This window comes from Hylaeus anthracinus, unplaced genomic scaffold, assembly GCF_026225885.1.
Source record: "Hylaeus anthracinus isolate JK02 unplaced genomic scaffold, UHH_iyHylAnth1.0_haploid 11985, whole genome shotgun sequence".
In the NCBI taxonomy this organism is placed as follows: Eukaryota; Metazoa; Arthropoda; class Insecta; order Hymenoptera; family Colletidae; genus Hylaeus; species Hylaeus anthracinus.
This window is the reverse complement of record NW_026534333.1, coordinates 2,083,370-2,111,145: the sequence shown is the minus strand read 5'-3', so window position 1 is coordinate 2,111,145 and position 27,776 is coordinate 2,083,370. Positions and strand designations below refer to the sequence as shown.

General features: G+C 42.0%; 1 protein-coding gene across 3 annotated transcripts in view; it reads right to left on the bottom strand.

Annotated features, from left to right (window-relative positions):
• Positions 1 to 27,776, bottom strand: part of LOC128886703 (carbonic anhydrase-related protein 10) — a 216,126-nt gene that overhangs the window by 28,921 nt on the left and 159,429 nt on the right. For all 3 annotated transcript variants that reach the window (XM_054141834.1, XM_054141833.1, XM_054141836.1), the window contains exons 4-5: positions 26,157 to 26,348; positions 1,550 to 1,645 (exon numbers count right to left, since the gene is read on the bottom strand). In XM_054141834.1, the coding sequence (XP_053997809.1) occupies positions 1,550 to 1,645; positions 26,157 to 26,348 (288 nt within the window). The remainder of the gene's footprint in view (positions 1 to 1,549; positions 1,646 to 26,156; positions 26,349 to 27,776) is intronic.

The following is a 27,776-nucleotide window of genomic DNA, read 5'->3' as shown; positions in this document are numbered from 1 at the left end:
AGTGAACTTTTAATATTCATGTTGTTTATAGCATTTAAAATATTTGAATTAAATTGCACTAATCAAGTTTGAAAATTGTTGAAACGATGTTGTTCGAGTCGGTTAGAATTGTGCACGGATATAAAGTACACTTCGGGTTATATGATTCGAATTGGGGTGTTTTAAGAATTACTATTTTTAGAATGCACTACACGTGCAAAAAGAAATCGAAAACATGATATTAATATTTTTTTACCCTAGGTCACACGATAACCATGTTCGTAACGAATAAAACTAAGTCATCTAGATCTAAACGAAACCACCTTTTCTCCACGTTGAGAAACCCGTTCTATCGGCAAATTTGCATATTCAGATTGCGCCTATCTTTCGCGAATATTCGTTAATTTTAATTCTAAAAGGAATCGCGACTAATCGCGTTAAATATGAGAGATTTTAATTTCCGAAGAGGATAATAATTTCCCTGGTTTATCGGAGATCGCTGCGCTTAAGGGGGAAGGATGGACGATTTCGTTCGCGACATTCTTATTGTCGAACAATTATTTCTCGTTGGACTCCTGCTAGACAAATGCTCGGCAAGTTCTGCGCGGATGTGCAGCTCTTACTTGGAGAACAAATTCTAAACTTTCGAAGGAAACATTCTGCTTTCTCACGCGTTACTTCGCTCGCTTGCACTCGTATTTTCTCTCGACGATCGCGTCTCTAATAAACCGGTATAAGAAGCTGGGAAGCTACGAAAGGTGCGATACACGCGTTCGCGTTTCTGATTTTCGGGAAACCAGCCGTGGGAAATTAACAACGAGGGATTCAGGCGTAAAAGAAACGCAGGAAATTAAAATTTGTTGAATTTTTAAACGAAGTGTAAAGGTTAAAATTCGATCAATTTTAAATTGAATACGAAGATTGAAGTTCGATCAAATTTCAAATTTTCTGTGAAAATTAAACTTTGATGAATTTTATATCAATCGCGAAAATTGAAATTTTGTAAATTGCAACTTAAACATGACAATTAAAATTTCTTCAATATTTATAAAACCGTGGGAGAGCGCGTGTTGTTAAATGTTAAATGTAATTCAAATTACTAAAGGTTTTACGTACATTTAGGATAAAATAATTAAAAATAATTCAATGCCTCGAAGGGCACAAAATAATAATTTAAACAACTGCCGTCAGTTTGTTGAAGTACTATACAAATCAGTAGATAGACACATTTCGAACTGATCGAATAAAGAAAAATAGCCTGCTAGATCGGTTAAATAATTAAATGCACTCCTGTCCAACCTCTTGACTGTTTCCTCCGATGTCTCTACCCTATACCCTTTAACGCAATTTTTATTTCAAACGAACCTCGACAAAGCCTCGAGATTAAATTTCTCTCGTTCCTTCGCATCTGTTGACTAACTCGCCAAAGTGATTAAGATAAAGGACCGCCTGTGTTTCGTTAACCCTTCCACGAATCCATCGCTTAGAAGTTACGATTAGAAACGATTCAAAGAGCGAGAGTATCCGAAAGTTTCGTTTGGCAAGCGTGCAGCAATTTCGTACGGCTTACCTGGACCATTATCGAGATGGCGACCAGGCCCTGGCTCTTCTCCTGCGCCTCGCTCATGTTGTGATACAGCTCCGCATTGAACCCGTACACTTGTATCTGCAACAGAACATCAAGGGTTGGGGAATTATTTTCAGGTGTAATCTCGTCGTGGCCGCGCTCGTATTTCCCCGTCGCGTAATTACGTCGACAAATTTCGTCTTCGCACGAACAAATTCCGGCGTCCAGGGCCCGCTTTGTGCCCGACAATATATAATACCCCCTGCAAGCGGGATCGTCTTCCCGAAATTGCGCTCTCCGTAGCTTCGTTTCGTGCGTGTTGCCGTTTTCGAATGAATTAATCGTCGACAGATTTCAAAGCACATTCCCCCCGCCATCCCCGCCGCCGGAACCCGCGAGGATTCAATGCTCAAGGGGTTGATCTCGGTAGATCACGAGAGTTAATTCTTCGTCCTGCCTCCCTTTTGGAATATCGTGTACGTAATTGCGAGGAGCTATTAAGGTTTCAATAGGGGTTGCAAAATGGTAAGCAGCAATGGCTGTCAGGCTCTTGTTTAGAGTGTTGGATTTCGAGATGTATTTAAATGTACGGATATTGCATCGATAGGATAAAGAAGATAGTATCGAGGTTTGAATGAAGAGACTTGCCTTTGCAACGTGATAAGAAGCTTGGCTTACAGGTACTGTATTGGTAGAATAAACAAGATATTGTTGAGGTTTCAAGCAGAGTCTCTGGAGAGTCTATTGAAAATTGGAAAAGGATCAAAAATAATTACCATATCAACTCCTACAGTAATTACCCTCTCGATTCTTGAAATAATCTTATCCATTTCCCACTCCTGTCGATGTTACGATTCGCTGAATTATTTGTCGTCGCTTGTCCCATCCAGAACCGAGGTAGAATCCGAGGAATGTCAGAAAGAGCAAATTGATTGTCATTTGATCTGCGAGGCAGCCTCAACTATTCGGACTGTAGCCACAGCTATTTGCGTTTCATTACGTTCGATGGTATCCAAATATAACAATAACAATTGTCCCAATGGAAATCGAACTGGCCCTCGACGATTTTCGCGATCGAGTTTCAACGCGCGCAGTTTAAACGCGTCGTATATTTACAGAGTTTCATTGATTATCGTTCTGAGCTAAGAAACCGTCGGTATTAAAAATTTCGTGAATCGCGTTTAATTCGCGTTATCGGGAATCAAGATTCAGGACCGTCTGGGGTCATCGTTCTCTCCCTCCGACAACGACGTGAATTCTCGAGTAGATTTTATCCATCGATTAAATTTTCCGCGACATACCTCGGATCCTTTATTAACAACTTTATTTCGATAGAACAGAGATGTTTCCCTTTGCGTCATGTTTGTCCTATAAATACGGGATCGATGGGGATTCTTCTATGCATTCCTGATGCCGTGGCTTTCCCTCGTAAAATGAGGAACCTATCGTTCGTAGCATTTTTTTGTCCGATAAAACTCGCGCAAACAAGATTAAGAAATCTCTCGCTAACAGCGCGGAGGAGGTACGAACTTACGTCGATGGCTCGTTATAAAAAAAATGAAAAAAAAAAAACAATTTTTAAACGGAGAGGAAAAACGTTAAATTAAACGGAATCCATTTGCTCGAAACAATCGATAATTAAGAAATGAAGTTTAGAATTGAAGTTGAGAACGCGAAAGTTGCGAACTATTCGTTTCGCCGATAATGTTTCCAGTTTAACAAATTTAACTGTACTGCTCGCGATCGATCGCCTCGAACGCTATTTACATTACCGTAGATGCGAGGACTCTCGGTTGTTGGAATTGTCTGAACGATGGAAATCGAAAAAATTTGAGCAGAAAAATTGTGCAGGGAAATTGCAGTCTTATCGATAAATGATGCACAGATACTACAGTTACAGAGGAAAACAGAATTTCGAAACAAGCCTTGATAAAGGGATTCAAGTTATAGGAATATGATGTTATAGGAATATATATGTTCGATCGAATATGAACCATTACGGAAAATACAGCGTCAATTTACAAGCTCGAATAAAAACAAAAAAGAATCGAAAGACCATCTTTGGTGTCTCTCTTCGAGCAGTAATACCATCGCCACGGCACTTCCGGCGGCGCTCGGGGCTCGTTGAAATGCCTACGACGCGACGAGTCGTGGTTCAAAGACGTCGCGAGCGTCGTTGCGAGGCGGAGGGAAAGAGAAATTGAGACGGCAGATTGCCCAGGATGAGCGTAAATCCACTGCGCCTGATCAAAGTACGACCAGCACTACTTGGAAGATTGCCCGCATCCTACACGGATTTCCACACCCTTCAGCCACCCTTCAGCTACCCTTTAGCCCTCTCTGCTTCCATTTCTCCACCCCCTTTGGAATTATCCCTCCGTTTTTCTGCGAGTCTTTCGCCACGAAAGGCGAAATGAACGGTTACAAATGGAGTGGCAATCTTACAAAATAATCACCATAACGTACATTCGACACGGCGAAAGCAATACAAATTACCAGCAACTGGCTCGTGTCGGGAACGATACCGGTGTCACGGTCGAGTTAACCGAACGGAATTATTAAATACAATTCCGAGCGAACCCTTTTAAACGAATATAATGAATCGATACATTTGAAAACACCGTGGGAAAATGTGCGTTCGCTAATATTCCAAAATTCATTACCGACGGCGCGGGCACGTCGAGAATTGTTTCGTCGTATCGTATCGGCGATATTTGCCAGCAAATATTTTTAAAGCGATTTTGTAACAACCGTTCGCCGAAAGCAATAAAGTTCCAACGGTTTGCAAAATTGAATTTTATAATTCTCGATCATCGCCGAGCAACGTCCCGTTACGAAAAGTGCAGCCCGAAGGGCGTTCTCGATTTAATTAAATTTTCGTTAGCCGTGTAATCGAATCCTAGTACAACTGCGATTACGAAAGTCGTTCTATGTTTAATGCCCTGCAGGGAAATAGTAAATGCAATTTAGAACGTCCTGCGGCGCGGCTAATTTATTGATATCGAGCACCCGCGTAATTTTGCACCGGTGCTAATAATGTACAATACAATTTTAACGAAGCCACCGAGTGAAACGAGCCAGGCGAGAAAGAATTTCGCGTTACACCGAGAAAAAGGAGAGATATTTCGGCCCGATGAAATGAAGCGATTATTCCTCCGAAATCCGGCAGGACACAATTACGAAAAACATTGGGGAGATTTCAGAGGCGAACGTATTTTGGGTGCTATTTTGAATAGGAAAATAGCTTTTCCAATGGTTCCAAATTCATTGCAGTGGAACTATATCGTTAAAGAGAAGAATATGATTTTCCATCATTTTCTATCTACTTCCAGAATGTATCGGAATTCATGCCATTAAGTTACTCGCTGAATTCATAACTATAGTCATTATAGCTTTCTCAATGATGTAAAATGTATCACAGGCGAACTATAGCTTTAAAGAAAAGAATATGATTTTGCATCGCTTTCTATCTATCTTCTATCTACCAGAATATATAAAAATTCATTAAGTTACACATAGAATTCAAAACAACATTACCGATCCTTTCCATTCCTCACTGGTCGTCCTGAAACTCAGCAAGTATAGAATCGAAGAAAATGTCAACGAGTAGCTTCAGAAAAATTCTCTTAACAATTCCCTTTAATATAGACCACGACGGTGCAGAAACTCGCCGGTCGAATGGGCGGAAGACAGAAGGATGCTCGAAACTTTTGAGCCACGGTGTACGTATTTTTCCCTCGAAAGCGATCGACAGAAGTGTTTAAAGCGGCTCGATACCTTCGAGCGAGGAGGGCTGCGAATTTCCAGCGGTGTTTTAGCCGGGTGATTATGCTCTAGTGGCGGCAAAGTAGCGGGTTGAGCACGAGGGGGTCGTGAAATAGGCCGTGGCCGTGGGGATAAGTGGTGGAATGCGGATGGCGCGAGAAGATCGGATGGTTCACCAGGCGAAGATACTCGGAAGAGCCGGGGACCGAGTCTGCACTCCACCTACAGGGGCTGAATGCTGAATTTCCGGGACGTGGCGAAATTCAGACCAACCCTCGACCTCCAAGGCTCTCGATGGCCTGGCGAAATCTTGTCCCGAGACGATAACGAATCTCGATGTCAGCGAAGTGAGCGGACCGTGGTAAATTCGATCGATCAAACCGGAAAAACGGATAAGCAGGCTCGCCGGAGAGACTATTTTTCTAACGAAGCATCGGTAGCTCATTTTTAACGGGACTTGGTGAAGTGGGCCAATGATTTGTTGATGCGAAAATTTACATTTGAGAGGTGACATGAAATTTAACCGTTTGTGACACGGAGTCGCCTAGCACAAAGAGCCGAGGGCTGAAATCTATTTAGTCTAGTATGTTGGAAACTAGTTTACACTAAACTGGCAACTTTTACGTAAAACAATCTATATTAGCCCCGTGGAAAAGTGTAGGGAATAAAAGATGTTCGCGAAGTACTGTTTGTAGTTTACAAAAGATAAACAAAACTGTCCAGAGACAGTAGTGCCAACAGATCCATCCCTAGGACATTGCATCACCAAAATTAAAAATTAAAAAAAAAAAAAAAATACTTTCCCTTTCCTTCCCAATGCCTCCACTAATTCATCCGCAATTGTTCGCAATAATATTCGAGAGATCAAAATTCACCTTGGTTTTCTCGAGCTGTGCGACATTGCCCTTCAGCGGCAGGATCTCAAAGGATAATTCGTGCGTTAGGGGAAGGGTGACGCGAGTCTCGCGGCGTTCCTTGCGGCCTCTGGGCATGCCATCAGGATTTCTCGCACAATGCCGTATTCCAACGTGATAGATGTACAGCCGTAATCCCGTGCACCCTCCACGACCGCCAGCTATATTAACGCGCGAGTGCTGCGTGCACGCGTACCTATGCATCCACCGGGAACGCGACAATGCGCGCCGGTCTTGAGGGTGCGCGTGCATTAATATGTAGATGCGAGTGCGCACGCAACCGTCGGGATTTCGACATTCATATGTAGATATCCAGCGCCCGCGTCTGAGAAAAAGTGGCCTATCAGATGTCTTCCATTTGCAAGGTCACGTCATGGAACATTCCGCGAAAAAAGAAATTAAGCGAATTAAACAACGAGTTTGTTTTTCCTTTCCGTCGCCTTGGGTTGACAACAGTTGACCAAGGAGGGATCGACTGTCTTCTTGAAAGTGTATTTAATGCGATTTGGTAGGGGTTGAAATGTTCGCGAGCGAAAATTCAGCGAATCGAGCACTTTTTGACGTACCCCTTTATTAAGGAGCAGGAGAGATTTTTTGATATTCGTTACTCACTCGAGAACAGTGCAATTGATAGAAACAAGGGTTTGCTAATAGAACGTATTTATTCTGTTATATATATATATATATATAGTATAAATAATATAATATAATATATATAATATAATAAAAGTAATATATATAATATAATAAAAGTAATATATATAATATAATAAAAGTACGTTTGATGTGGCAGTTCAATATGAATTAATATCAGTGGCTTACATAAAATATTTATAATAAATAATACAAAGTATGAGTTGCAATCGAATTGTCCTACCAATAGAACGCGTTATATATATATAATAAAAGTATAATAAATAAAATAAAACACGTTCTATTGGCAAGACAGTTCGATTGCAACCCCTGCTTTGTATCATTTATCACACATATTTTATGTGACCCACTAAAATTCACTCATATCGAATTGCCACGATAAACGCGAACTCATTAAGCAGCCGGAAACGAGCGATTCCTCCGTTGCTTTTCCGACATAGTTCCCCCAAAACAAAGAACGGAAAAGCTGCCAAGGACTCCCCGCAAGTTCAAAGTAAACCAGCACGGCTTGTTCGACCGGAGGTAGCCCGTAGGGAAAAAATCGAGGCGTTCTCGAGTTGATAGCCTTTTAACACTGGCCGGAAGTAAGAGTGGCACTCCTGACAACAGACAATCGCAACGGCGACGAGAGTCGTTCAACTATAAACGACCACTACAATTACGGAAACGCGCGGCAGCCTCGCTCTCCTGACTGGTTAACGCTCCGCGCGGAATAATTAAGCAAATTTGCGCCACCATTTCTGATTTAACTTCTTCCAGGCCCTCAGCCCGGGAAATTCGATGTAGCTCTCTCGTCCATTGTTTGGTACGGAGATAGTTGACAAATTGGGATAATCAATTGCTCGTCGCGTCGTATTAACGTTGAAATAGTCACATTTTTAATTATTTTCTCGAGGAGAGTTAGACTTTATCACGATGTCTGTTATTTAGTGCGGAGATGGTCGACAAATTTGGATAATAAATTGCTCGTCGCGTCGAATTAACGTCGAAATAGTCACAATTCTAATTATTTTCTCGAGGAGAATTAGACTTTACAACATCGTGACCGTCTTTTTTAATAAATTCTGGAAATCTAGCAATCACTTCGTCTATCGAGGCTCTAAAACTACTTCTGATACTACTCCAGAGTGTCTAGACTATAAATTAAAGCTGAACTGTAATAGCTGAATCTATGCTGGTTCCTAGCAGGGTCTTAGTCGTCGAAGCTTTAGGGACCAAGCGTCAGAAGACGTTTGCCAAAAGGACTATCCGTAAATCCGACAGATTGCTCCTCAACGCTCACTGTCGAGCGTTTTCGATAAGAATTAAGGAAGGCCTTCGGAACGTTGTTTGCGAGCGCATCAATGTCGGATTAACGACACTCGGGCTCCGTGATCGAACGGAAGATCTCTGTGTAGCCTGTCTTCGAAGGATTGAGCTGTTTTTGTAACAGATTTTTTTGCAAGGTCCTCTCGCAACGAGATTGATCGAATGGCGTTGTTCGCAGTCGAGCAAAAATACGTCGGGTGTTTGGAGGGAGGCTCGATTGCAAACGGTGCAATGCATACCTATGTAAATGGGAATTTCGAGTAACGACTATATGGTAACGAAAATAAATCTCGTTGATTGTTCGATAATGACTGAATTGTAATTATTAAATCGTAATATTAAGAAAATTACACGATGGATTATATGTTTCATTTCATCATGGTCTGTCAATGAATTTTTACATACTGTATACTTGGTGTTAACAAATCGTGTACGAGAAGATAAATTACACCGATAACACGTTGCATCGAACTTCTTTTTCTGTTTAACAAACGCATGCAACAGGCAATCGTTAAAGTAATAACTGTAATTCGATTTCGGAAATTCCAGATTCTCTCGGTTTTTCGAATCGAAACTCGAATTCGACGATTGAAAATTCGCGTGCGAGTGACGTGTCCATTTCTATGGTAAACAAAAGTGCACGTAACCGTACAATTTGTGAAAACGCGGTGATCACGCGACTCCCCCCGGCCCGCGGATCGATCGATCCACGACAAAAGATCGAGCGAAATTCGACCGAACGAACCGACCAAACTCGAAATCAGCTACGCTCCCGTCCATCGTTCTGCATAAATTACGCGCAATACTTCCCAATCTACCGGCGAGTAATGAGCAACGCGACCGTGATGCCTGCGCCGAATGGTTTGTTGAGTAATCAACCGTTTCGTAGAAAGGTACTCGGTATGCATAGACAAAGGTATGGGTGCGATTTATCATCGCGATGTGCGTTATCGCACGCGAGAACGAGTTATCGAGACTATTCCGATTTCGATGCTCCTGACGCTCTGTGTAATTTAACTTCACCGTTTAATCCTTCGCGGTCGATTTTTAAATCGTCGTGAAAGTCGATGACCCGACAGCGAGAATCTCCGAAAATCGCAAAAATGACTAAAGACTAAAATTTTCTTTTTTTTTCAAATTAGTAGTCTTGTGCAAACATAAAAAAAAAAAAAAATTGGTCACTTGAGCATGAATATATTAGGCTGTCCCAAAAGTTTCTTTCGCTTTATTAATAAGTAATACATGGCACAATATCTTATGCGAAACATAAACATGAAATGTTACATTACCGAATTGTGCACGATTCACTTTGCTCCATTACTGTCACACCATCGATAACATATGAAATTAGATTGCCTATTTATATGAAGACAACCTAATATGTAGGAATTATCGATTCAATTACTTCGAATCACAGCGAAAGGTATCTCGCTGTTCTGAATTACCAAGGAATCCACGTCACAAAGTCCAAATCGATCGATTTCACTCTGATTATCCGGCTCTGCGACAGCCACGAATTACCAACAGCGTTACACGAAAAATGAAATGGTTGAAACGAATCGAGACGGGAAAGTTACGGGTACCAAGCGTCGAAATCGCCGGCTAAGTACGCCCAGGTTATATTTTAATGGTCTCGAAGCGATGGGTCGCGCAGCCAGGACGACCAAGTTCGCGCAGAAATTAAACCAATTATGCCTGTCAATTTGTGTCGTCCCCGGTGCCATAATAACAGCACTCGAATCCCGTCGGTCGCTGTTTGACCATTAGGAGGCATACCGTGCTCCTCGCAAATACCTGCGACCATCAAAAGGGTCCTCGGGATCCCGCAGCACCGATTTCCATAGCAATTGATCTATTTTGACTGGTCCTAGAATTAACCGATCGATCGGACGCACCAGATTTTGGCTCTGCTCTCGCGGCTGCCTGCGGAACGCGACTGAATTACTCTTGGGTTTCGCGCTAACCTCCTTTGTCGTTCGTTACGAATCAATCGTCCCGGAACAGTTACAGGCACGCATCTCCGCAGATCCGTCCGATTTCGCGACCGGGAAATCGACTAACGTTTGTGGACAGCGGCTCCGTCGACGCCCTTACGGGAGGCCAGATCGAGAGGGATTATTCTCGAGTGAAAGACTCGTTCGACCTGCGCGGATCAAGGACGAAATTGTTCATCGTTCGTGGAAGGATTTTTATGAAAAATGACGGACGCCCGAGGGACTTTAGTTTCAAATTTCTTGGTACCTTTGACGAGTCTATTGTTACTATAACTATTGCGCGGACAGATTTTTGTGGAAATCTGTTCGCAGGTTTTAATTGACGCTTATTTCCATACGCTAGGAGAAAATCATCGAGGAATATGTGCATTCGAATAGTAAGTTTCATTTTGTTTGAACACGTGTTTTGTACGGGGACCTTTGATATGAAGATTTGAGACTTGCCACTTTGGAATGCAGAAAGATTTCGTATAAAAATTTATACATGCAACGTTAATATAAATATCCACCGATGTTTTCATGGATGAAGGCCTAGATTATGAAGTATAATTTTGTATATTAAACCTCCTTGTGTTACCATTGATGAAGACTTGTATTATAAAGTATAATCTTGCGTCCTCTCATACCGCCCTGTACAACCCTTCACCGAAAATTCTCTAGAATTTCACACCTCTGCTTTATTTTATATTATAATATAAATATCTACATATCGAATCTCTTTGTGTTACCACCTATGTGTGACCCATGTGTGAGCATCTGTATTACGAACTATAACCTTGCGTCCTCTCACACCACCCTCTACGACATTCCACCGAAAATCCTCTACAATTTCACGCCTCTGCTTTATTTTTCAAGTAACCGCTATCTGTTTTTTTTCGGGTATCTCGAGCCTCTTTCCGAAATTAATTTGATAGCCGTCGCGCACACGGCGGTAGATCCTTTAATTCGATGCCGGAGTCGCGGAAGAACGATACACGGTCAGAGCTTCAAAGGAGCTGAATTCAACGACGAGGAGTCGAGTTCCTCGGGGCATCCTGAGCCGTGGATTTCGTCTGTCTGATGGAATTTCCTCGAGAATGGCCGTGGTAGCTTTTCATTCGCGCCCGCCCGTACAGTCGGCCTGGCTCAAGTTCTTTGACCTACTTGCCCGCCCGAAAGAACCGACTTTCGGATTCGACCGACGCGTCTTTCGCCGACAGTGTACACCCGATACATGCATCCTTCTGCACCGCGAAAATCCGTACGGGGACCTATTTCCCGACGAGAAACCCCGTCAAGTAGCGGAAAAGTTTCTCTCCTTGTTACATGCAACGTCGCGAATGTTTCCACCGGAGCTCTTGTAAAAATATGGATGCTCTGGTTTCTTCGCGACGCGGCGGAGGTTTTGTTTTTCGAAGGGTGCGGCCAAGGAAGGTTGTGGATCGACTAAACTTCTCGAGGAAATCATTCAGCGATTGGCAAGATGCTATTCGTTTGCAGAATAAAATTATTTATATGTATAATTTTATAGTATTCTTATTTTGATAGAAATGATTCTTGTGGGAAAATAATTTTCTTTTTTTTTTCTTTCTTTAATGGCATCTATAACCCTTCCTTGTGTACGGCGTTCAACTACAGATATCGAAGATCAGGGTTAGTATTTCATTTGGACTCTTTCGAATAGGTGTTTGATTGTCATGTCCTAATAACTTTACACGCAGAGTGTTGGAAAGATTTGGTTTATTTAAATAAAAGGGGAATTTCGGAGAAAAGAGTCGCGAAGAAAAGTGGAAAATTCATCTTTACCTTGCCTCATATTCTGTCCACTCCAAGTAATTATGTGAAATGCACTCGAGCAACGACTAATCCAAGCGATCGCGCGAAAAGAAAGTACGCAAAGAGTGTCCGAAGAACGAAATAATTAGGAACGCGAGTTGTATATAGAACCAAACGGATGGAATATGCATAAAGTAAGATTACGTTAAAGGTTAATTAGGAAGATTAAGGACACGGAGTTTCTGCATTTACACCGCTCTCGCAGACGCTCATTTATTTATCGCTAATCCCGAAATGCATCTCGCGCGGCAAGGTTAATTCTATCTTTAATAATTACGAAGAAGACACGCGTATAAATTCCAACGGAATCCAGAGCGAATCGGGTTAAATATTAGGTAATTCAATAAGCTCGAAACGAGCTTAGGTGTAAATGATCCGAGGTAATTTGAAACAGGAATTTCAGAGGAAGAGAATCTTACTTTCTATTTTACGTCGTCTCGACATTGCCTCGTCAAACTATTATCCATTTCATTCGAATCAAAATATTTGTCGCCAGCATAACAAATTTATTGATACACGAACTCTATATTTTATAGATTCTATAGAAAGCAACGGTGAAAATGATGTAAAAAAAATACTACAGAAATTTCACGGTGGTGATTATATTTTTTCGTAACGTTTAAAGGTACGTTTCAAATACTAATTCGTTTAGTCGAGCAGTAAGTGCGTTTACGACACAGGAAAATATGATAAATGCTAAACATTACCAAAATGTTCAAATGACCCCATTGATTAGTACATTCTACATACATCGCGTATAGTTTGTACATGTTTTCCCACATAAATGTAAAATGCCTGGAATCTGGAGTTTACTCGTGACCCGATACCAGCGAAAACCGATCGTAAAGTCTCTGCCAGACCTGAACCCGATTAACGTCAAACGTGTTCGAGCAGAGGCGACGAGTCGAAATTCCGTCGAGCCATAAAGTAATGAAAAGGTTCAAGTGCGTCCGGCAATTATAGCGGCGGCGCGTTCTCGATGAGGAGCATCGGAGCTTTCAATGCGCCATGAATCAACGCCAGTCACCAGCATTTACCGCCTACCGAATGGCCCTGCGTTAAACACGACCACCCCTCCATCTACCTACTTCCCTTTGTCGCTATTTATGCATTCTCTGTTGCTGCTTTGCTCGAGATCGTCGCGATCCGTCGACACCCGCGTTCGCATTTTCAGCGATCGTCGGAGTCGTGGATGGTTCGTTAATGAATCAAAATAATTGACAGAAAAAATACTATCCGCGTTTGTTTCCGTGACGATTCGCGTCGTATTTCGATAATTGGATCACGTAGACGTCGATGCAACCGTTCTAATTCGTGATCGCGTCCCATCGATCGAGCTCGATTCAGTTTTACGGTGGCTAGAACGAAATTAATTCTCCGCGATATTAGATGCGCGACGGAACACAATGTGCGGCGGGGGACCGTCGAGGGGTGGCACGAGACCGAAATTCGTTCGCGTTATACCACCGTCTAATTTAACGATCGTATTCTTTTACGAGCTCGCTCTAGTGGTTCGTATAACTCGCGGTATGTAAATAACGTTTACGGCGAGACGAGGATCTCACACGTTCCTGGGAACGTTTCGTCGCACGTGGGAAAGAAAAACCAATTGCGGTATGACGTGATCATGGTTGACGATCCCCGGTTGATACCCGAGCGCAAAAAATGAATTATTACGTAGCGACTCCTTCTATTCTGTTTCGAGTACGCGAAGTTACTGGTCGAGTGTAACGCGATATCTTTCGGAAAAGTAATAAAAGTAAAAGTATGAAGCGACGAAACGCTAGAAATATCGCGTAATTTCATGAAACACTTGAAAATGAATATCCAAGTATCGAAATAATTGTACGTCAACGACAAAATAAAAACGGTCCTGTAATAATGTTCTGTCCACCAGCTCTCCGGATATTTTTATCAATTTCCAGCACGCCAAAGCGCGTTCGCTAATATTCGTCTCCCCTGTACAAAAGCAAACCTTTTTTTTTTATCTTTTTTTTTTTACTACGAATTCATTTTCATTCCTTCCATTTTTCCGGCGACGCGAGCAGCGCGCAGTCGATACGTCAAACGCGGCGAAAGGTTGCAACTGAATAACTCGTACTCACCGAATGGAAATAAATGTAAACTATTAATCGCAGCTGCGTGCGAGCAGAATTAGCAGCGGAGGCGAGCGTGCCAAACAAATTCGTGCAATTTCGTTGCGCGACGAAGTATTTGTTTCGTTAGTCGCGGCTTTTAACAAAATATTTGCCGCTATTTGCGGGAGAGAGAGAGAGAGAGAGAGGGGGGGGGCGGGGGGCTCCCTTCCAACGAAACGACAAAAACGGAAAATACAGAGAGCGAACAGAAAAAAAGAAAAAAAAAAAAAATAGATGCATTGAATATCGCGAAAACCTTTTAAATGTTTGCGGAGACACGAATACGCTCGATGATATTCGTGTATAATACACGTCCGATGCATCGATCGAATCGATCACCCATCGCCGCGGATACAAATTTTTTTATTTTCCTCTTCCGTTGCATCTGCGGTGCGCGAGTGGCGTGTGATCGACTACCTTCGGAGACTGGCCGATGGAAACAAGGAAACGCAATTAAGATATTTTATTCGACGCGACGACCCTGCGGCCGCTCACGAATACCCGGTCGAATTTGTTTGAACGAATACAGGGTTGCAAAATTGTCGATTTTCGGTGGTTGCTTCGCGTTAAAAAAAAAATACATCGAGTACTGTATTGAAGTTCGCGGAAAAACCACGGTGGTGTAACCCATGCGAAAGATTACCCGAATATAAAAATAACGCCCCCTAATCTCCGTGAAATGGCGGATTTCGGCAAGTAATGAAGCGACGATAACAGTGATCCTCGGGCGTATCTCTTAATTCTGCTCGACGAGCAGAGTTTGATCCGACCATTTGCGATTTAAAGCAAACAGAGCTGGTAATCGGTGTAACCGATAAACAGGGCACGCGTCTCTGTGGACATCGACCGCATGCACAGCCCAGTTCGTACGAGACTGTAAACAAGAGCAGCACAAAGCAAATTCTGTATTCCAAGCAGTGGATATACCTCGAAACGATAGCGACAACGATATGTGACCAACGGGCGTGAGTGTTAATAAAAATTGCGATAGGTTGCGGTAGAATTATCATCGCGGAGTTTTCATTCATCACTTGGAAGGAGTACTCGATTCTGAGCGCACCAGCGTTTTACTGGATTTTATTTAAAATCTATTCAGTACGTGTCTTCAAATTGGCGTGAAGCAATTTCTATTACAGGTTTTTTTTTTTATTATTATTATTATTTATGACGATAACATTAAATGCAATTATTTATCACGAAGCTGTATATGTATCGACATTAAATGAATATTTTATATAAATATGGCACCAAGCGTGCCCTTTACTTTTAAATTAATATTTTTTCACGCGTATCTCCTGGTTTCTTTTTTCTTGCATCTCTTGGAAATAATATCGAAAAAATATCGCCCTTTATTGAAAACGACCCCAAACGAAGGTAAAAATGTAATTGTCGACAGTTTGCGAAAAGTCTATTCCCCTTCGTTTAACTGAAAACTTTTGCGATTATTTCTACGCGCGCAATATAGAAATACAAAATTTCATGCTTTTAGAGGGCGCCTATCTTTTCCCATAACTCTTGCGTCGTTCGGATAAATCTAACTGCCGCTCAGGGGACAACGAATTGCACACCTGCTTCCCTGTCTCAGAAGAAACATTGGTGCGCAAGGTCCACACTTTGGACATCCGATAATTGCGAAAGTAGCAGGAGCCCGCTGGCGATTAGCAAAAATATTCGTTGAACGTTCGCCTAATAAATGTACGTATCCGTCGGCTGTTATTAATATTTTTCAAAACGAGAAGGGATGCGATATCTATAACGTTGGCAGTGTCGGGTAGAATTTCGAGTAGAAATACTGCCCGACAAATATTCTTTTGCAAAGTGTTAGCTGCGAGTAGTTGTTACAACGTTAGCATGATCGCTTTTGCAATTCTGCCGCTAAGTCGATGATTATGTAAACGAATTTCAGTCTGTAGCTTCGGAAGTGAATTTTGGTAATTTTTAATAAATGCTACGTGTAATCACTTTTGCGGGTAAACGAATAGTGCGTACTTTCGTAAATGAATTTCAGTCCGCAACTTCGGAATAGAAATTTCACTCGAGACTTTGGAAAGGGAATCTTCGAACTCGAATATATACTAAATAGTATAGTTATTCTTTCGCGTGGCGATAACTGTGAGACTCCTCGCCGCGTTAATATAATCACTTCTACAATTACATTTTGAAATTGCGATTTAAGCGGAAATTTTGCTCCGAACTTTCGCAAATGGGAACGTTAAAGTGAAATTTGTACTAAATGCTAAAGACTCCTCGGCGAAGTGGTAGCTGCGAGACCTGTTACAACGTAAACATAATCATTTCTGCAATTTTACTTTGGATTCCAAGTTTGAATAGAAATTTCACCCTTCTCAACTTCTGAAGTTGGATCTACGAAGCATTCTACTAAATGTTGTAACTACGAATTGATAACGGTTAGACCTGCTGCTGCCATGATCAACATCGGCAAAGAATTTTTAACACGAGTATTTCGTATGGAACTTCAGAACTTGAATCTTGAATAGAAATTACCAGGGTTCGTAACGCTACATATACCGGATGGTTCTCTGGACTTACTTTTACTTTTACTTACTTTTATTATCAACAACGTTTTTGCTGAACATTGGCAAACTTTGCTGACGATTCCAATCGCTGTTTCCGAAAACACAGCAATACGCACAACTTAAACACAACGTCGTATCGAATGCTACGAGAATACATACAGTTATCCCGTTTAGTAAAATCGGTTTCGCGATTCTACCAATAACGGATAACATCGCGAATGCGTTAACAGAAATTTTCGCCGCAAGTATAACGGCTGAACGTTGTCCATTACAGAATTCCAGGATTATAACTTCTGCCCTAACCTGGTTTCCGTCCTTAGCGAGTCGAACGACCCAAAGCTCTCGTCCTCCGATCCCATTGCGTCCCGATAAACCTGGTTAAGGCGTTCTGCTGCCTCTAACTTGCTCGCTAACCTCGCGTCTGATACGTTCCCCGCAATCTGTTCTTCGATTTCGGTCGTCGACGCGGTTTTCCCTCGACAACCGTGATTAAAATAGCTCCCCTCGACCCCACGCGATAACTCCCACGCGTAACAACGCGATGGTTAGGTAACGGTCAATCATCGAGTTGGACCGCAGCGCGTAATACCAGCGGCGGAAAGGTAATGCTTCGCATTTGGTGGGATGCGAAGGGCTTACGGTATTATCAACTCCTGGCTCCTGGGCAAACAGGTAACGCCGTGATCGCTATCGCGTGCAATTAAACCGTATAATGGAGCGGTCCGCGAAAAAAGATCGTCCCACGGTGGTCGATGTAGGCCTGTCATTTAGATGACGACCTCTGCCGTATCAGTGGAGGTAACAGGATAAAACTCTCGAATCAGGTGTTGCTTCTCTGTTGTTTTCGACTTGTCGGTGGACTTGATCTCCTCGGATTCGCGGATTTATCGACGAGTTGGTTTGATCGTAATAGTGTTGTATCTTCTGACTATCGCGTAACTTTCTAGCGGGGTAGATTTCTTTTTCCTTGGTTGACTTACCCATGTTTGGAATTATGTTGGAATGATTCACATTATAATTCATATTATAACTTGTTTGGTCGTTTTGTCTTAACATTGTTAATTACGCATCGTTTTTCACATGGATTATGCATCGTATTTACAACCACTCTTGCGTGCAGTAGACGTCTTCCCCTTTCCTCAACTTATATACTCATTTTGAAACCATATTGTAACTTGATGTTGAGATGATTCGCACCGTGGCTCGTTGGTTAAACTGTCAACCTTCACGAACGTACAATCAACGCGAACATACGTCAAACAACGGGACGAAGCAGACGCGGAGAGAGCAGAGCTGTGACACCGGGATCTACCTAGTACAATGGGATCTAGCCTTTGATAACCTTGATCTGCTAAGAGCTACTCAGGATTCAATCGAGAATTCCTTTCAAGAGGATCACGCGAGCCTAGACTAAACCGCGATACGTTTACCGAGACTAAAAGCAGCCTGCTCGAAGTACGAAACTGAAAAAGTGGACCTAAACGCGGACGATCGAGAACGATGATGGTACTCTAATCGATCGAGGAGACGTGATTTGCGGACCTGGACGACGGATCGGCCAGGAAACGAACATCATCGTCGAGACATCGGCTAACCAGCGTGGTATGATCAATAATTAATGGGCAATAATGCGAGGCGCGAGGCGAGGCCAATTTAGCAGTGCGGCCCATAAATTTGTGAACTACTCCCGGACAGGCCTGTGTGGACATCCGGTTCAGGTGCCGGGACAAGGATGGGCCATTCGAGGAGCACTCGAACCACTCCATCAGCTCCTTCTCGAGTAGGCTTTCGGCATCAAAGCGGCTCGTCGCTCAAACATGCCGGTAATGGTTCAGACTCGCTCGAGTGCCGTGGCTCCGGGAATCCTCTTGTCCTCCGCATAGGGCTTTCAAACGGACCCTTCGTCTCTTCGTGACCCGTCGCCCTCTTCCATCGCCTTCCACTCTCTATCCGTCTCTTGGCTTCCTGAGGAGAGGCTTGGATAAGGATACCGCACGGATTCGCTTCGCTGTTTTCGTGCGGGCTTCCCTTCCATACACGGCCGCGGATTAATTCTGGTTATTGATTCCGGTTAGTCGGCCCGACCGTAAGTATTCCGTCAAGTTTGCCGAACGTGAAGCTGCGTTGCTGCCCGAATGTTCTCGAATGGCTTTTAAATATGTTTTTATAGTAGCACTCTGGTTCATTGAGAATTTAGCAACGATGCTTGCTTCGGTAGTTTCTAGTATTTTCCTAGATCGTAGCGAAACTTAACGAATATTTAACTTCGAGGCCAGGAGCCTAAATGCGGCAATCAGTGGATGTGTAATCGGTAAACGTGTCAGCACGAGACTGAATATTTAAGATTAATTGATCTTCAAGCTTCTATTTTTGATTAAATATTCTGACAATGAAAAGCTTAACCTTTTATAGGACAGAACTCAACGGGGATTTTTTTTTCCTTTCTTTTTGTGGATTAGAAAATTCCCGCCCGTTCCTTAGTGGTGACAACGAGTGCCAGTGACCTGTAAAGGGTTAACCGAGTAAGTTTGCAACGTCAGAATTTGTTCACGTACGGATGTAGGTCGACCAGTCGTTTCGTATTAGGCTACTCTTGTACCAGCTCGTTCCGTTGACGAAATAATGGACAAGAAAAATATCGGATACTCCTGTTGCTCCTTGTTCCCGTGCCGCCATCGGATATACAGCTGTAGCCACGAACATAAATTGACTTGTACGAAGAAACTTTTGAATATTCGTAAACTAAGCTAGTAAAAGTTTGATGATTTGTGGTTAAAACGGAGAAAACTCTGTGGCCGTAGAGAACCGTACAAGGCTGTTGGAGAAAGTTAGGGGGCGAAAAGGAAGCAACGAGGAGACTGACAGTTGAGTAAATTTCCCGCTTGAATTTCGTGACTGGGAGACGTCAGCGATTGACAGGAATTGATTGCGTTTACTTGATCGATAAGTGCTGGCTTTGCTTAAGCGAACTTACATGCAAGTTTGGCTAATTTAATTGATGCATTTATTGTATACGATCTGAGCGTACGAATCTGTTTCTGGCAAATGGAATGTATTCAAAATATATTTGAAAAGAAGTGTGTGTGATATATTGAATATATTTAAAATTAAATACATCATTCAAGTACGGCCAGTTATTCAATGAAAGAGTCACTTTAAGTTATTTTAGGTTATTTTCAAATTCATTTTTGGTTTCCAAAGGAGAACAGCCTGTTAAGAAGCTCGTGACTAATTTGTCGTATCGATTAGGTCGAAAGCGCCCAATTATAGCGACGTGCGTGTAGCTAAATAAATAGTTGGAACAAAAGAGATTGCTTCCACTGTTTCTGAAATTATTTTGCCCTTGTCCCCGTTGCTAAATGGACGTGCCTGAATCTTCTCCTGCGCACGCACGCTGAACTATCGGGGGACGATCGTTCACGAGACTACTAGAATATTATGGCAGCCTTCTATCATAATTGCTGGCCGACGTTATTCCCCATTATTATTAATATCAATTACTTCCTCGTGGAGTGTCGCTTCGCGAAAATTAACGAGACTCTCTGCCATTTGAAAATGAAACGCAAGAAAATAATCCTAGTCGTCATTAATCCACTTATCATGTAAACGTCGTACTACAACATATTCAATAACAAAATGAATTGAAATCTAATTTTGTTTGTTATTCAATTAAACAGCGCCGAGACTAGTATTATTCCAATTAGGTAACACACTCTGCACAAACACAAAGAATTAACGAACGCCTGGATCGTTGTTTGTTAGAATCATTTCTCATTTTTGCCAAAAGAAAATCCTTTAAACGAACGATCCATGGAAACGATTCAATCTTTTTCGTTAGTAGATCTCAACACAGATCGTTGTAAGATTAACGATAAAAATCGTTCGAGGCGAGCTTCTCTCGGCAACAGTGAGTACGGCAGCAGTCGGTGGATAATTTGATTCACTTTCATGCATAAAATTGGGTGGATGATGTATTGCACGCAAGAAAGAACCGAGGGAAAGGAGAACGCGATAAAAATGCTTCTACGTAATAACCTCCTGGACAATTATGCGGTGACACGCTCCCGTGATACTTACAGGGTGTATTCCTATTAATGATCACCCGTTCGGAATTGGCTCGACCTTATCGCGACCGTTAATGATTCAACATTTATTGACTCGTGCCACCGGGGCACATTAACACTGCCCCTATACCGATCCGCACATTTGGTGGATTAATGACGTAATATTTATTCATATCAACGGGGAAACACATTGGTGACTCGTGATTGATTCCTGCTACTGGGAATTATTACCGACTCGCACTACCGAATTCAAGCAACGCGGATCCGCACTACTGGAATGGAAAACGTTCGTTCTTTGTACTCGATTCACGCCGTTATAAATATTCATAATTTAAAATCAGATATTTTACGACACACGGCGCGAACGCACACTTTCCATACCAACGAGCGCCGCGTCGAATACCACCGTAAACGCGATCCTTAATTTATCCGGAATCGTCGATCGCTGGACATTTATTGTTTCGTGAATACTTTACGGTAAGAGCAAAGAAACGAGAGAGAAACGTTCGCGATATGTTAATTCTGGTAGACGCAAGTACACAAAGAAAATTAAAATTTATTTAGAAAATTAAATCACAGCCTCGTCACGACTACGCTGCCAGGCATACTTTGTTATCAATCCGTTGTCCTACAACAACGTGCAAGACTCGCGACACGAAATTTAAAGCAAAATATTGAAGGCACGAGTCACACCAACGAGTGCAGCAGCGCGTAAGGGACTTTATACCTACGCGATGTCAAATCGAATAGTTTCTCGATTAAAATAATTTAAACGAATTAAAATCAAATTAACCCTTTGCACTCGAGGCCTTTTTTTCTGCTATCTACCAGCAACTCGAGATGCTTTCTTAGCATTCTACTGTTACGAATGCTAAGATTATATTGACTTCTCGAATGAGATCTCTAATTTGAGATTTGAGAAACAGGTCACACTTACCTCAACGACAATCATGTTATTGATATTTCGAGTTCCAAAGAAATTGAACCTAAAGGAAACCTAATGGTGACTGAATTCGTTCATGTCTGACCATTTCTCGCCAATTCTACTTACGGAGTTCTTTAACCCTTTACACTCGAGGCCCTTTTTTCTGCTATCTACCAGCAACTCGAGATAGTTTTATTAGCATTCTATTGCCACGAATGCTAAGCTTTCGTTAACTTTAAAAATGAGATCCTTAATTTGAGATTTGGTCACCGTTGGCTCAACGACAATCATCTTAGCGACACTTCGAGTTCCGAAGAAATTCAACCTAAAGAAAACCTAGTAGTGACTGAGAGTCACCTCTCGAGTGCAAAGGGTTAAAAAATAAAAATTCTCACTCCCTTCGGAGAATCCTTTCCTGGTCGCCACACCTCTCTCGCTCGTCCGAAAGTAACCTACAAGAATATCCGCTCCGAAACGAGCTCGTGTTCCTTCTTGATTTATTTCTAATTTCGATTAATAAAGCTCGCGGTATCCAGGGTCCACCGCGCGGGGGCGTGCATCCCGGGTGATATACAGACTGGCAACGGGCGCGGACAACGAGCACTCGGAATTTATCATTCGGCGTTGGGCGCGTTCGCGAGTTCATTCGTCAGCTGGGTGTTGCGCCTAGGCGAGTCGTGGGCTGATACATCGCGAAACGGCAGAAAGAGGGCGGAAAAAGGGGAGCCGCCGAACGCGAAAGAAGGAACACGGACGAAAATTGATGCGGCTGCGGGGGCGGCGAGCGAGCGAGCCACTGATTGCGGTACGTCGCGCGCTCGCACCTGCTCGCGTGCGGCTGCGGATTTCGGCCGCGCGAACACGTACGTACGGCCGCGCGTCGCGGCTGAATTATGTGCTCGATTAACCTCGAATCGATTCCTGCACCGTCGATGCAACGAGGCGACGCGCGAAAATAATCGTCGACGCTCAGAAGTCGCGGGGGAATCGTTCCTTTCGCGCTCGACCTCGTGGGACTTCGGCCAGCGTTCGAGTTAACGATAGACGGATTTTTATTTCAACGGTTCTTCCTTTTTATTTGTTTATTTTTCGAGTCGTCTTGGTGTATCAGGAGGCAGTGTTTTGATTCGGCGAGGCGGAGGTATCGAAACGAGGTATTCGTGTCAAATATGAATAATTCGTAATAACGAACGTTTCCAACGGAATATCTTCGCGGTTGAATTGATTAAACCTCGCGGAAAACTTCAGGTACATAAATTGAAACGTGTTATCGGGTAAGCCGTGCACGTCTATTAATTATGCAGTATACTTCGAATGTGTTAGCGATAACGCTTTGCTTAAGCACACTCGAACAACAGGCAAGGAGCTGCCGGAAACATAAAGAACGCTTATCCGGAAAAGAATGAAGAAATACATTTGTAACGCGGCACTTGTTTTCTCGGGGTGCTCAGAGATTCAGTCACGATTCTGTACGTTACGTTCGTCTTGAATACTTCCTGCCGTTTGTATTTTCACCGATACACGCGGTTGATATTTTCCACGCTTTTCCACTCACCATTCGCAGTTATTTATTTGCCTTTTAAATGGGAACGAATGACAATCACCTAGGATGACTATATAATTAATTAAGATTTATTATGCGATGAAAGAAATGATGGAAATAAATTATGCAGAATAATTCATTTACACGCTAACTAGAAATCGTATGTATTAACTGGAATCGTAAAAAGTGATTCCACTTCAGAGAAAAGAATTACAGGCTCTCTAAAATTTCAAGGGAACACTTAATGGCATATTTTAAAATTATACCAATAATCCCGAAAAATGTCCAAATAAATATTATATTTACGGAATAATTACGGTAGAAATTACTTCTTTCAGCTTCGAAGAATTACGTAATACTTCGTGAAATATCCAAGACATCGTACACGAAGTAAACAAAAAAATGAAACAAAACTAAACATACTCGTGCGTGAATAATAAAAGAAAAACTGAAACTGACACCCTTAAATGTATTCTCGCAAATTTTGAATAAAATATTTCGCGTCAGTGATGTTACCGCTCCGATAGTATCAGCTGGGAAATAAAAAATGAATGCACTGTCGAATGGGACATGCAAAACTCTGGTACGCGTGTAGCTGAAAGCATGTCTAGTCCCCACGGCCAAGGAAATTCCACGCGGAACGACCTTGCCGCACTTGACTCTAATTAAAATCGAAATCGTCGACGATAAATGGAGCCGCACGACATTCTTTCGCGGCACGTCGACGTCCACGAGAATTGGGTCGTGTCTAGAGAGGGTTCACTCGCTGACAGGATGAACGGGCCGCGGTTAATTGGGTCATCGTCGCGACGCGTTTAACGAATGTTTAATTTGTCTCGTCGCGAAGCCACCTCGTGATTAATTCCGATTAACTCTAGCTTCAGAATTCTAATCTTCTCCACGTGGTAGATTCATCGAAATTATTCGGTAACAATTTATTGTCGAAAAATGCTTTCTACCTTGTCCAATTGTTTCATATGATACCATTGATCTCAAGCATTGTATTTTCGTATACGAATTTCTTAGTGACTCTACCCAACACCGTTAACTATTCAAAATTAAAGGTTTAATCGGTAACAAAATATGACTGCCAGAGCATAATCGTGGCGCAAACTTGAATGTCGTGATACAAGTTTAATCGTGACCGTGTCTACTTTCGTTTAAAATTAAAATTGGATGTATTGTACGTCATTTATGTTTCGTCAAAAAACCCTATACTAAGTCAATGTAAATATTTGATCATTATACTATCAGTGCAAAGTAGGTTGTAGACTAAATAACAGGACATTAAGTGAACGATTCGAAGGACCTCGGACTTTCTAATCGATATCCTCTGTCCATAAAGTGGATTAATTATAACAACTAGTTAGAATCTACGTAGCAAGCCTAATTACGAATCACTTCATCCACAAAACTGACATTCGGATTCCGGACTGCAGTATTCCTGACCGTCCTCGAGCATAATAGTTACAGACACTCTAGTTGCGGTTATGACAGCAGGCACTCGTGGGACTTTTCCCGAGTTTCAGATTGACATTCTCTCCCTGTCGCGTCATTCTCTATTAAAACCACGCCAAGGCGAATATATGCACGAATACGAATTCACGTATTGTTAAAAGAAATTTGCTGTGCCACGGTTCGACGAAAATGTTTACATTTGAAAGAGTCGAATGAACTATTTATATGATTCAGGAAGGAAATTTGAATAGAAATGAATGGACGTTACGTTTACAAAACGAATAAATGAAACGTTTGCAATCAGTGACTTCTGCTTGGTTGTTTACAATTAAAGATCGGTATTACTAGCGCGGTTGTTCAACGCGAAGCAATATTGGGTCGATGAAAGATTCAGGGAATCGGGCAGTGCACCTTTAAAGCATTCTAAAAGATGAATGACTAATTCTCTTTATTTTCTCTCTCTTTCTACTTCCTGCTCCAATTTCGTTGCGGCTGTAGAATGGGGAAAAATGCCCGTTTACAGCGGAGAGAAATTTATTTCATTCTCTAAGTGAAATGAAATCAGTCCTTTTTTCTTTTTTACTTTTCTCTAGGTGAATCGTATCAGATTCCGCTAGACCGTGAATGGACGATATTAAATTTTGCCTACAGCTGCCCAAAAATTCCCCCAAAATTTCGAATGGAAACGCGCGTACCATTGCGCAAGCTTTTACTCGTGTTTTATTTTTCTGTATAACGTTCTTGAAAAGTAATTCACGCGTGATTATTATGACGTATATCAACCCTTTGCACTAGAGGCCTTATTCCTGTTATCTATCAGCAACTCGAGATACTTTTATTAGCATTCTATTGCCCTGAACGCTAAGCTTAGATTGACTTCTCGAATGAGATCTCTAATTTCAGATTTGAGAATCAGGTCACCTTCGCCTCAACGACAATCATTTTATTGGCACTTTGAGTTCCAAAGAAATTAAACCTAAAGAAAACCTAGTGGTGACTGAACTGGTTCATGTCTGACCATTCCTCGCCAATTCTACTTACGAAGTTCGTTAACCCTTTGCACTCGAGGCCCTTTTTTCTGGTATCTACCAGCAACTCGAGATACTTTTATTAGCATTCTATTGCTCTGAACGCTAAGCTTAGATTGACTTCTCGAATGAGATCTCTAATTTCAGATTTGAGAATCAGGTCACCTTCGCCTCACCGACAATCATTCTATCAACACTTCGAGTTCTAAAGAAGTTGAACCTAAACAAACGTTATCACTAGTTGGTTTTCCGTGTCGAAGCTAGAGGTGATCGAGAATCGCCTCTCGAGTGCAAAGGGTTAAATAAGTATTCTTTCCTGGTTTTCAGAGATGAACAATGGTATGCCAACAATTTTTCTTTTATCGTAAGCACTAAGAGCGACCGTTTCCCGAAATCGTCCTGTTGTTAATTACTACGATAGACGGTACTCTCGCGATTGAAACGTTTCACTATGGTAGATCACTCACCTCTGCGGGGAAAGCGTAGTTGTTGATGCGATGCTCCGAACCGTGAGCGTCGTATAGCCCGTAGTGAATATGGATCTCCTCGAACTGGTAGTGATATGCCAACGGCCCACCCGTTATATTCACTCGCACCTTTGCGTCCCGATTCGCTCTGAATAGCAGGAACTGACCGGTGTTGTATAAATTTCCGGAAACCTGGAAACGAAATTGACTGAATCCTTTCCAGCGTGCGCAACCGATCTGTCGCGGGCGAAACGGTTATAAAAATTGATTTAAAACGGTCGAACGTTGAATATGGTATCGAATTTTCTCTTACCTGTACACGGGGTGACTCTGAATTAGCTGAGCGAGCTACGAAGCTCGTTTTGCCAGCACGAACGACGAAAAAGGAAGTTCGACGACGAATTTACTTCGATAACTATCTGGTTGGTGCACGATTTTTAACCGAGTATTTAAATTTTTGTTAGATGCTCGAACGACCAAATTATCCGAAAATTGACACGTCGAGGGGCGTGGCAGAACGATACGCACAGAGAAGGAAAACACGATGCGGGGGATATAATTAAAACACCGTAACTCTATTAAGTTCCGCGCGAAATGCAATTATACCGTATTACTCGTTCTGCGCAAATCATTTTCATTTGAATCGCTGTTATTCTCGCAAAATTTCAATCCACGGCCCTCTATTGAATTACAGTCGTATAAATAAAATTCCGTGGGTTCGTAACCGCGTACTTTGTCGAAATTTGATAGATTGAATTTTCTTCGATATGGATCACTACGAGATAGTTTATATTCTTCTCGAACCGTTTGCGACGACTTTAAGTTATACAAAGAGACATGGTTATATCTAAATTAGTTACTGTTCAAGCCCTGTAATTAATTCACTACTTATTCAGTCAGTTTTTTATTATATTCCACTCTTAACTTACATTTTGTTTCGAAGATAAATATTCCAATTGTACGGCTGCAGAGGTTTGCGAAATGAAACGAGCACATGTTACTTCGACCACGTAAAATTTCCTCTACAAACAGTCGACGCTTACCTTTAATCTGATTTAGACCCGGAAGATAAACTTCCTAAACGCGGTAACATGTTCTCGACTCTAAAATTCGGACTTTTATCGTCGCGGTAACTTCGACTCAGGCCATAAACCTTGAATTCGTATCAGTCGTTTTCCCGAGAAACGCTCGATCCTAAAGCGAAACAAGGCCGACTGTTGTGATTTTCGTGCTCGTTACGGACCTAGCGGCATGAAAATTTCAAGAAGACGTGCCGCGAATTCGAACGGTCGCCGCCATAATGGAATCCAGCCGGGACAGAGCGAAGGGCAACGATCCTGACGGAATGCGTAAATATGAAAATGCGGATGTCGGTTATATAACGATTAATATACGGTTATTATGTAGGTTATACAACGTAATTAATAGATGGTATCCTATCGCATCGTATAAAAAAGAAAAAAAGATACGACCTCGCAGAATTGTATTAAAACTTGAAATTACACGGACTAATAGGTTATGTAATTAATACGTAAAGTCCTATGGTATCGTATATATATAACAAAAAAAAATATATATATATATATATATATATATATATATATATATATATATATATAT